This window comes from Podarcis tiliguerta (assembly GCF_965153285.1).
Source record: "Podarcis tiliguerta genome assembly, chromosome: 8".
NCBI classification, from domain to species: Eukaryota; Metazoa; Chordata; class Lepidosauria; order Squamata; family Lacertidae; genus Podarcis; species Podarcis tiliguerta.
In genome coordinates this window covers 86,495,939-86,507,497 of record NC_139541.1, presented here as the reverse complement: position 1 = coordinate 86,507,497, position 11,559 = coordinate 86,495,939, and the positions used below count along the sequence as shown (strand labels likewise).

Below are 11,559 nucleotides of genomic sequence, written 5' to 3'. Positions count from 1 at the left end.
GATATAAATAAAATTTATTATTATTAAATTTATTATTAATGGAACCCTTTTCTTGTTTATTTTAATGATGAACATAAAGAGCCTGGTCTTCTCCAGATCATGGTTTTCCTGTTTGCCACGTGGAAGGATCCCTTCTCTCCTCTCCCTGTTTTTGGTTCTGGGGGGTGGGGGGAGAGAGAGACCTCCAGGTGCCCCCAAGCCAACTTCAAGGTCACATGGGGGCATGTGAGGAGGGGGGGGGGGAGCCCCATTGTGTGAATGAGGACGTGAAGCCTGGCCACTCTTTGGTATAGTGCGCAAACTGCTTAGAAGTCTATGTCAGGGAACTGCCATCGGAACAGGGGCAGGAAGAAGAAGAGTTTGGATTTGATATCCCGCCTTTCACTCCCTTTAAGGAGTCTCAAAGCGGCTCACATTCTCCTTTCCCTTCCTCCCCCACAACAAACACTCTGTGAGGTGAGTGGGGCTGAGAGACTTCACAGAAGTCTGACTGGCCCAAGGTCACCCAGCAGCTGCACGTGGAGGAGCGGAGACGCGAACCCGCTTCCCCAGATTACGAGTCTACCGCTCTCAACCACTACACCACACTGGCTCTCAGTGTGGGCAGTTGTGTTACAGGGAACCTCCGATAATCTTGCGAAGCAGATCCTCCTCCAGTGATGAGGAAAGCCCCACCTCCAGTGGGGAAGAGGTGAAAGGACCAGAGGGTGCTGGTGGGAGCCTCAGCACCCTTCCTGGCCAAGCCGGCCAGGAGGAAAGCAGGCCCCTTCCATCACCCACCCTGCGCAGAAGTCTAAAGCGCAAAGAGGGGAGGAAAAGGCTGGGCGTAACGAGGCTTTTATGCTGGGGGGGGCCCCCCAGGAAACAAGCACTCCTGGATTCTGCCAGCGATTGAGGCAGACATGAGCTTTGGGGCTCTGCACTGTAAATAGTTTTGCACCTAAATAAAACCTGTAAAAGACAGGTCAGAGTCCTGCCTGATTTCTCGTGAGCAACCACCCGTGCCTTCTGACAGTCTATTTTAGCCTTCAATTTGGAACTGAAAACTCAGTGGCTGATAAATAAAATTAGTGACCTTCAGAAGGTGAGGTGGCACTTCCTTGTTCTCAGCACATAAACCTCACTGAATGGTGTTTCATCGTTTGCACCCGGAGCAACTCTGGCTGCCCCAACCCGCTGCCTCACCCACTGTAGGTGAAATTAACTCTTTACTAGAAGAAGCCTAATGAGCACAGGAACACTTCTTGTAGGTCTTGCCTCCATGAAGGTGTTTTAGGGGCTGAAGGGCCTTCCCCCAACTGCCAAACTCCCCTCCTCTCCTGGGCTCTTCCCTTGCAATCTGAGACTGCTCCTCCCGCTTCTTGGCTCTCCGAGTTGTGGGAGACAAGCAGGGAAGAGAGCTTGTCACAGGAGGGTAGGGAGACTCCCATGCCTCTACAACAACCAGAGCCCTCTCTGCCTCTCTCCTCCCATATCCTGCCTCCGCTTCTGCCTCTGTGTCTGGACTGCTCTCTGCCACAGACTCCCCCGGGTCACCAGGCCCTGTTGCCTCTTCAGCTTCAGACACCTTCTCCTCCCAGTCTCCTTCCTTTTCTCACCATTATCCCCCACCCCACCCCTCCCCTGGCCCTGAGCCTTCGTTTCTTGGCGGTTCCTCCCACCATTCCTCTGTGTCCCCCAGTCCATGACATCCTCTCTCCCCACATGGCCCCTTCCTCCTACCTGCTCTGGGTCCACAGGGGCACCAAGAAAAGATGGACAAGCAGGTCTTGCTGGCATCGTTCCGTCTCCTGCGAGAGAAGAAGGTAAGTGGGAAGCCAAGAGCGCATGCTTCACTCCGAAGGAAAACTACAGGTGCGCCTTCAGACAAGTAGGAGTTGCCACCTAAATGTGGACGTTTGTACCCATTTCACATACTAGAGTGCAAAAACACATCTCTCTTTCTCTGGGCTCTTGGTCCCCTGTGAAATCACAGATTAGTTTCAAAATCCACAACTTGTGAGCAGACGGAGAAAGAACTCCTTCCTCCTTACCCAGAGGCCTCTCTCTGGCGTCCAGCGGAGTCTTCTCTGCCTCAGAGGAATCAAGATTGATTTCTGCTAACAGATCCTTCCCCTGAAAGAGCAACAAGGATTCAAGAGAGAGTGGGGAAAAGGATTAGAAAAGGAGCAGCAGACGCAAACACTTTAGGGCTGTCCAATATCATTCCTCAGATGCTTTCCAAAAAAGGATGGGCAAATTAGTAGAGAATTGGGGGATACTCTCCCTCCTCTTTGGAGCCCCTTGAGCAGGGATCAGCAAACTTTGTCAGCAGGGGGCTGGTCCACTGTCCCTCTGAACTTGTGGGGGGGCCAGACTATATTTTTGGGGGGGAAATGAACGAATTCCTCTGCCCCACAAATAACCCAGAGATGCATTTTAAGTAAAAGGTAACATTATACTCATGTAAAAACACGCCAATGCCTGGACCATCCATGGGCCGGACTGGGAAGGCGATTGGGCCTGATCTGGCCCCGGGGCCTTAGTTTGCTAACACATACCCTTGGGAGTATCCAGAGGAAAGTCTCTCTCACCTGCTGCTCTGCCTGCTTCCTCTCCTCTGCCTGACTCAGGAGGAAACCTTCGGCCAGGGCCACCGCCTGGGAACTGGTCTCCGCTCCACATTCCCTCACCCAGCTCTCCATCTCCACTGGAAGGACAGCCAGGAACTGCTCCAAGATCACCAGGTCCAGCATCTCAGCTTTCGTGTGCCTTTCTGGCTTCAGCCACTGATGGTCAAGGTGGTAGAATTGGCTGCAAACCTCTCGGAGTCCTTTGGCCTCCTGGTAGCAGAACTGCCTGAGCTGCTGGCTCTGTACCTCTGAGCAAGGGGTGTCCTCCTCACCCAGGATCTTCTGCACGGAGTTTTCCCAGAATCCCCCACTGCTCCCATGGTGGGTTCCAAGTCCTCTTCCTGCTTCAGGGCCAGCTGAGTCTTGCTCATCCATCTCTGTTCCCAGGAGATCGGAAGGAGTCCTTAGGTCTTCTGCCAAGTTCTGCCTGTCCTACTGAGAGGTGCCAGAGAATCCTGTAAAGCAAATGCATTCTTCTACTACCAGATTGATACACAGTCAGGAGAAGAGAAATGTTCCCTGGGCAAGCATGGATGAGTCTGAATCACAGCCCAGACTCGGAGTTCAAGCACTATATTCCCATATTCTGAAGACAGACTTCTGTCTTTGTTCTGAGGGCAACTCTCTCCCCCTTCAGAAGCATGGCTGCCTCCCACTGGGGGGCCTGGAGCCATCGCTAGCCCTCTGCTCCTCCCTGAATTGGCCTCATCCTCTTCTCAAGCCATCTCTTCCTCCTGTGGCAGGGAGTTCCATGGGTCTAACTGTTAAGTTGTGGGTGAACATATCAGACAACACAGTAATTTGTCAAACAGCTCTTGTTTATTCACAGGCCAGAACTGAACTGAAGGGTTCAGCCAGCCTGCTTATATAGAGCTCCACTACAACGCAACGGTAACCACTTTCTGTAACTATCCAATCAGTGAACATCACTTTCAATCCCTTATTTGCATATGTGGAACTGAGTGAAAACTATCTACAGTATCCCCCTGCTGGCCCAGGGTGAGAACTTCAGTACATAACACTAACTGCGCACTGCGAGATGGAAGGACTTTGTTTAGCACAGAGGCCAAGTTTTTATTTCTGCCTCCAGATATTTCCAGGGCTAAGGAACGTGGCTGATTCCTCAATCCCATCAGGGTTCCTCTGCAGGCCCTTTTCTTCCTGACTCAGTGACCCCCCCCAAAGGAGCAAGCAGCCTCTTGAATGTGAAGGAAGGAGAAGGAGAAGAAGAGGAGGAGGAGTTTGGATTTGATATCCCGCCTTTCACTCCCCTTCAGGAGTCTCAAAGCAGCTAACATTCTCCTTTCCCTTCCTCCCCCACAACCAACACTCTGTGAGGCGAGTGGGGCTGAGAGACTTCCAATAAGTGTGACTGGCCCAAGGTCACCCAGCAGCTGCAGGGGGAGGAGCGGAGACGTGAACCCGGTTCCCCAGATTAGGAGGCCACCGCTCTTGACCATTACACCACCTGCCTCTTGCAGACCTCCTGCTACTTGCAGCCTCCCTGGCTTTGCAGAGAAGAAGGGGGGCAGAACCTCTTAGCCCTGGCTTGGGGATCCCCTTGCAGGAGCTGAGCAGAATCCCCACGGATCCGCCCCCTGCAGCCCTGGGACACCCCCGCCCCACTTCTCCCCAATGCACCCTAGGGCAGAAAAGAGAGGAAACTCACCAGGTGCCAGGAGGGGCCACCTAGACAGCTCTTGCAGAGGAAATAAAAGTCACCCCCTTGCAAGGAGGAACCTTGGGAGGTGGGAGGGGCTTTTGCTCGTCCCCCCCCCCTTATTTCCTGTCCTCTCTAGGAATGCAGCTCAGTTCCTTTTAACCCTTGCAAGGAGGAGCAAACCAAGCTGGCATTCTCTCTCTCTGGAATCACATGCATTGCATACATCCAGCGGGGTCTTTTTGGGGCACCCTCCCGGCTGGCCTCTCGAAAAGCGGAGCCCAGCGAGCAGGAGGAGGGGTAGCCAGGGGGGTGTTGGGGCTCCGTCCTCGCCAGCGGCTCCCCAGCCGACTCCGCCACCCGCAAGGCCGGGCTGGGGACTCCCTCTGCCCGGAGCGCGCCTCTGAGCACACGCAGAGCGCGCCGGCCTCGGAGCAGGAGGGAGCCCGGCCAGGGGAGGCCCGCCGGCCCCACCAGCCTCGCAGCAGCAGCAGCAGCAGCCTCGGGCAAAGCGCTGGGAAGCTCCGGAGAGCCTGGATCGGGGCCGAGCTTCGCGCGCTCCCCCGCGGCACCCCATCCTCTGGGAGACCCCCCGGACCGGCTTCTGAGCTCTTCCTTCCCCTGGAAACAGAAGCAGGAGGAGCACGAAAGGCCCATGGGGAGTGAACTGCACCTTGAAAGGATTGGGACCCTCAAGCAAGAAACAAGGCAATGCGACCTTTACTCGGAGGTAGAGGGAGGCTCCCCCCCCCGCCCCCATTTCATTCAGCCTTGCTCTCTTATGCTTCCTTCCTAATGAAGCCTCTTGCTTTTAGTGTTTGCTACTTTCCAAAACCAAGTAACTCTTCTTGTGACGCGTAGAACCTCTAAATAAATCTGTGTATAACTCTTTGTCTCCCTATGTAGAAACTTGATTTCTCTGTTATCCTGTAGATGTCGCTATGTAACCTCGCTTCTCCCAATTTACAATCAGCGACGGAAATGAGAATGGGAACTTTGTACCTGGGATGCAACATATTATTGAAGAAATGCAGCGAGATGCTATTCCCTTTCTCAACCCCTTCCTGCCTTTAGCTCTTCCTCTCTCTCCTTTCTTCTGCCTTTGAAGGCGCCAGAAGGGGCAGATCCGCTTCCTCCCGCGAAGAAAGAGCTCGAACTCGGATCAGAGAAGTTCCCATCCCATCTCCAGCCCTATTGTTATTCTAAGAAATTGATGGTCGTGTCACTAAAGATAATTTTCCACGGGATCTCTGGGGGTTGGGGAAAGGAATTCACTAGCAACCCTTCCACCTTCTTGCACCCCACACCATCGCAACTCCCCTAATCTTGCAAAATGAGGGATCCATGGCATTTAGGCCCCCCCCCCACAATCCTAGGGGTGTAAGGAATCCAGACTTGCCTTGCATAGGGCTTCCTCTCCCTGCTCCTCTTGCTGCTTGTATCTGGTTGCAACAGAATAAAGGACCATTGTATAAGTGCCTTTGCTTCGCTTCTGACTATTGAGGAGCCTGGTAAGGTCTCGCGAACCACCAACACATTTTTACAACAATTTCAACCCTTCACATCAGTTGTTGCTTTGAATATGCTTCTCTCTGTGTGTCTGTATGTACACACTTGTTCAAGGAGTAGAGTGTTTGCTTAACTGCTCAACTTCGTAAATGAAGAAGAGGAGTACCCTGAAGCCAACAAAATTGTCCTGCTCTTGCTCCCAACACCCTTTGGAGCACGATGGACCCAGAACTCTGCCATCTGATTGGATTTTATTCTGATCCTGATCTGATTTGAGGATGTATTTTAATTGATTGTCTGATTTTATGTTAATGTGTTATACATTTGATGTTAGCTGCTCTGAGCCCGGCTTCGGCTGGGGAGAGCGGGATATAAATAAAATTTTGTATTATTATTATTATTATTATTATTATTATTATTCCTCGTGGAGACAATTCTTTCCTCTTGGCAGACACCCATTGTGAATGATCAAAGGAGGACAGCAGAAAGGGAATCCTTGACTTCGGCTTCTCTCAGAGGAAAGAAAAACAAAAAGTATGTGAATTGCTCGTGTGATCAGAATTTGTTTCCCTATCACCTGTTCATTCATTACCTAGGCAAGGGAACACCTGAAACAAGCTCAGAACCAAGAGAATGAGAGCATTCTCAACGTCTTGCAGGGACCCAGTTTATTCAAATAGAACAGCCTTCCTAACCAGTTGTTCAGCAGAACAGATAATTCGAAAAGGCTGCCAGGAGGCACATTAGAAAAAAGCTTATATACACAGCACACAAAGACTCATAAAATGCCACAACACTCTTCCACTTGCATCAAGAAAGGTCTCAGATCATGGGATGCATGGCTCAATGTGGATATCGACTCCTCTGAAATTACCTTGGGGTGTCCCAGAGCGCCCAGGTCATTTGGGTCTCATATGTCTCACTTTGACATCATGCCCATGGCAACCAGGACTTCCATGGGACTGTTGACATTTCTATCCCCTATCTTACTTCCCTGGTACCAAAACATGTCAAAGACCTTTGAGGAGAGATGTGAGTTCTCACACGGATGCTAGCTCAACACAGATCTCTCTCCCAAAACATCACCTGCCCTTCTAGGGTCTGATAAGGATGGAAGCGGTAGGAAAGGTACACATCACAGCTCTACAAAATGCAGGCATACGAAAATCAAGCCGAATGCATTCTATCAAAAAGGCTAAATGCAATTCATGCTAGGACACTTTGAACAGAATCAAAATCTATAATATTCAATCAACTATCACAATTTTTACATCAAGTCCTTCCTTTGAAAGCTCAGCATGGACAGCAACCTCATCAGTGTCACCAAATCACTCTTATCCCTCTCCCAAGTCATGACGTGAAGAAGCTATTGAAGGAACGAATAAATCTTAATTTGCGTCAGCCACCGGCCATAGCAATAAAACAATACGATATGCAAAGAATAAAAATAAAAAGTCAGTTATATAAAATACATTTCAGGGTTTTGAGTCAATAGTCAAACGGTGGATCTTATTTAGTTGCCCGAGCTAAAAACCTTGCAACCTTTGCTGCCACCTGCTCATCTTGATCTGCCAAGAGAAAGGACACTGTGAAGAAGGTATTAAACACCTTGGCCAAGGACTTGCAAGTCACAGTTCTGGGTACGTAGTAGGAATTCCTATTGGGCACAAGATGTGGCAAAGAACCCGGCTGCAAACTTCACCCTCATATTATCTAAAGTCTCCTAAAATTAAATCTGTATACAGCCACTACTATAGATTGCCCCCAATGTGAGTTCATCGATGGGAAGCGAGACGGGCCCTGTGACTGAAGCTCCTTCCACATTCCAAGCACTGAAATCGTGTCCCCCCACTGTGAATTCTCTGATGGATTGTGAGTTTGGCCTTTGCAACGAATCTCTTTCCACATTCCAAGCAATGATAGGGTTTGTCTCCTGCATGAATTCTTTGATGGACAGTGAGCTGGCTTCTGTCAATGAAGCTCTTTCCACATTCTGAGCACTGATAGGGTTTATCCCCTGATGAATTCTGTGATGGGTTGTGAGTTGGGTGCGCCGGGTGAATTTCTTTCCACATTCCAAGCATTGATATGGCTTCTCCCCCGAATGAATTCTCTGATGGTCAGTGAGCGTGCGTCTATCAGTGAAGCTCCTTCCACATTCCAAGCACTGGTAGGGTTTCTCCCCTGTATGAATTCTTTGATGGACAGTGAGCTGGCGTCTGTCAATGAAGCCCTTTCCACATTCTGAGCACTGATAACGTCTCTCCCCTGTATGAATTCTGTGGTGGGTTGTGAGATTAGCTCTCTGAGTGAATTTCTTTCCACATTCCAAGCACTGGTAGGGTTTCTCCCCAGTATGAATTCTGTAATGGACCGTGAGCTGGCGTCTGTCAATGAACCTCTTTCCACATTCCAAGCACTGATAGGGTTTCTCCCCAGTATGAATTCTGTGATGGACAGTGAGCTGGCGTCTGTCAATTAATCTCTTTCCACATTCTAAGCACTGATAGCGTTTCTCCCCTGTATGAATTCTCTGATGGGTTGTGAGATGGGCACTCTGAGTGAATCTTTTTCCACATTCTGAGCACTGATATGGCTTCTCCCCTGTATGAATTCTCTGATGGACACTGAGAAGGCCTCTGTGAATGAAGCTCTTTCCACATTCCAAACACTGATGGCGTTTATTCTCAAGGGGATTTCTTTGATTTGAAGTGGAATGGGGGCTCTGGCTGAAGATCTCTCCGTACTCTGCATATGGATATGACTTCCCCACTGTTTGGCTTTTGTTGTGGTCTCCCTCATTCTCCTTCTCCAATTCATCATCACCTGCAACTAAGTGACAAACAGATTAGAGCCTCAGGAAGCAATGGAGCCCCAAATTAGGGAGCAGTGCTAATTAATGCTTGTGACAGGGAAAGGACTGAAGGGAGCTAGATGTGAGGTCTTCCTCCAGGGTTCACTGCCTGGGGTTCAAAAAGCCTGGTTATTTTCTGGGACGGATTTTGTTTGGCCCCATCATGGGAACTGTGCCATCTCCAATGTCACTCGTCTCTTTAGTCAGCCAAGGACAGGAAGAAGAAGAACAGAAACAAAACATCTGACAGAAGCCACTTCAACTTCCTGAATCACTTTGAAGATTCAGGCCTGGGCAGTTTAGAGGAGCCTGAAAAAAATATTGGGGGGGCAAGAGGATGATGATGATTTTATTATTTATATGCCAGCCATCTGGCTGAGTTTCATGCTTTGAAAAGGCAGAACTGGAGGAAGAATATACACATGGAAAACAATCAATAGCCATCCATCCAAGGTTTGCTGTGGGAGTGTTAGCATCCCAGGTGCTGTGGGTGGCGCTGTTGAGCCCCATCAAAATATCAGAGGTTTGTCACCTAGAGAGATTGAATTACAAAACAGATAAGATGATCCAAGAGGAAGCCTTACCGAGAGAGTCCAAGATCCCACGATTCTCCTCCATGACTTCCTTATGGAGAGCTCTCTGGTCAGGATCCAGCAATGCCCACTCCTCGTCTGTGAAATGGACAGCCACATCTTCAAAGCAGACTGGACCCTAAAAGAAAAAGGTTGTCCTCTTAGACAATATCAAGGTCAAGAGTTACACTTTCATCTGTTGTCTTCTGCCTCTTAATTGATATTATGTTTTAATGGGATTCTTTCTCTGCACATTTCATTATGGATACATTCCCGTTTGCCACATGGAAGGATCCCATTTCTTCTGTCCCTCTGTGCTGTTCTTGCCGGGTGGGGAGGACCCTCCTGATGCCCTATAGACAACTTCAAAGTGCGTGAGGGGGGGGGCAATGACAGGGGGATGAGAGGGGGAAAGCCCCATTGTGCGACTGATGGGGTTCCCCCCTCTCCAGGGCTCTCCCCAGACATTCTGAGGCTGCTCCTCCAGCTTCAATGCTGTCCAGGGTTGAAAAGACTGCAGAGAGAATAATTGGGTGCACTCTTCCCACCTTGGATCAAATCTACGCTTCCAGGTGTCACAAGAAAGATGCAGAGATAGCGCAGGATAGTGCGCACCCCAGAAATGATCTCTTTCAGTTTCTGCCTTCTAGAAGAAGTTACAGGGTTATAAAGACTAGGACCAGCCGCCTGAGAAACAGTTTCTATCCAAATGCAATTTTGGTTTTAAACACAATGTAAGGTAGTCTCTGTGGGAGTATATTGTATTTAATTATGGGGTATCAGAGTTTTTAGGGGGTTAATCAGGCTGGGATAGCAGGCTTGTTGGTTTCTGAATGACTGATGTAGATTTTTTCAATTTCGTTGTTCTGTATGGGACAATGACAATAAAGATGATGGTATTCATTGCTCTCTGGGTTGTGGAGTACCAGCAGGGAGGAGAGCTTGTCACAAGAGGAGACCCTTAATCTTCTTCACCAGCTGGATACCTCTCTGCCTCTCGGTCTCCCGCATCTCACTCCCCTGCCTCCGCTTCTGCCTCTGTGTCTGGACTGCTCTCTGCCACAGACTCCATCTGCTCACTAAGACTTGTTGCTTCTTCAGTTTCAGACACCTCCTCCTCCCAGTCTCCTTTTCTTCCTCTAACCTCTCATCATCGTCCCCCCCCCTCCCCTGGCCCTGAGCCTTCGTTCCTGGGCGGTTCCTCCCACCATTCCTCTGTGTCCCCGAGTCCATGACATCCTCTCTCCCCACATGGCCCCTTCCTCCTACCTGCTCTGGGTCCACAGGGGCAGCTTCCCCTCCGCCACCAAGAAAAGATGGACAAGCAGGTCTGGCTGGCATCGTTCCGTCTCCTGCGAGAGAAGAAGGTGAGTGGGAGGCCAAGAGCGCATGCTTCACTCCGAAGGAAAACTACAGGTGCGCCTTCAGACAAGTAGGAGTTGCCACCTAAATGTGGACGTTTGTACCCATTTCACATACTAGAGTGCAAAAATACACAAACCCTGGGCTCTTGGTCCCCTGTGACCTCCCCCCAAAGATGAGAAGAATTCACAGATTAGCTTCAAAATCCACAAAATGTGACAAAACAGAGAAAGAACTCCTTCCTCCTTACCCAGAGGCCTCACTCTGGCGTCCAGCGGAGTCTTCTCTGCCTCAGAGGAATCCAGACCCATTTCTGCTAACAGATCCTTCCCCTGAAAGAGCAACAAGGATTCAAAAAAGTAGATTAGAAATGGAATGACTTAAAGGTAAAGGTAAAGGTACCCCTGCCCGTCAGGGCCTGTCGTGATCGACTCTAGGGTTGCGCGCTCATCTTGCTCAAGAGGCCGGGAGCCGGCGCTGTCCGAAGACACTTCTGGGTCACGTGGCCAGCGTGATGAAGCTGCTCTGGGGAGCCAGAGCCGCACACGGAAACGCCGTTTACCTTCCCGCTATAAAGCGGTACCTATTTATCTACTTGCACTTAGGGGTGCTTTCAAACTGCTAGGTGGGCAGGAGCTGGGACCGAAAGATGGGAGCTCACCCCGCCGCAGGGATTCGAACCACCGACCTTTCAATCAGCAAGTCCTAGGCTCTGTGGTTTAACCCACAGCACCACCCGTGTGGCTTAGGACACACAAAATTTAGGGCTGTCCGATATCATTCATTGGATGCATTCCAAAAAAGGATGGGCCATTAGGAAATGATTTGGGAATACTCTCCCTCCTCTTTGGAGCCCCTTGGGAGGATCCAGAGGAAAGTCTCTCTCACCTGCTGCTCTGCCTGCTTCCTCTCCTCTGCCTGACTCAGGAGGAAACCTTCGGCCAGGGCCACCGCCTGGGAACTGGTCTCCGCTCCGCATTCCCTCACCCA

The 11,559-nt window shown here is 50.2% G+C and overlaps 2 protein-coding genes across 2 annotated transcripts in view; both read right to left on the bottom strand.

The window, feature by feature from the left end:
• Positions 1-380: 380 nt before the first annotated feature.
• LOC310684244 (uncharacterized protein) overlaps positions 381-11,559 on the bottom strand; it is a 73,045-nt gene continuing 61,866 nt past the window's right edge. The window contains exon 7 of the mRNA XM_083455033.1: positions 381-430. The gene's annotated coding sequence lies outside the window, so the exon portion shown is untranslated. The remainder of the gene's footprint in view (positions 431-11,559) is intronic.
• LOC310683502 (zinc finger and SCAN domain-containing protein 32-like) lies at positions 773-3,783 on the bottom strand (the record flags this gene model as incomplete). Its single annotated transcript, XM_083453435.1, has 4 exons — positions 2,574-3,783; positions 2,034-2,115; positions 1,723-1,790; positions 773-793 (listed from the first exon to the last, which is right to left on the bottom strand). The coding sequence occupies exons 1-4, from the start codon at positions 2,985-2,987 to the stop codon at positions 773-775; spliced, it is 585 nt and encodes a 194-aa protein (XP_083309561.1). The 5' UTR covers positions 2,988-3,783.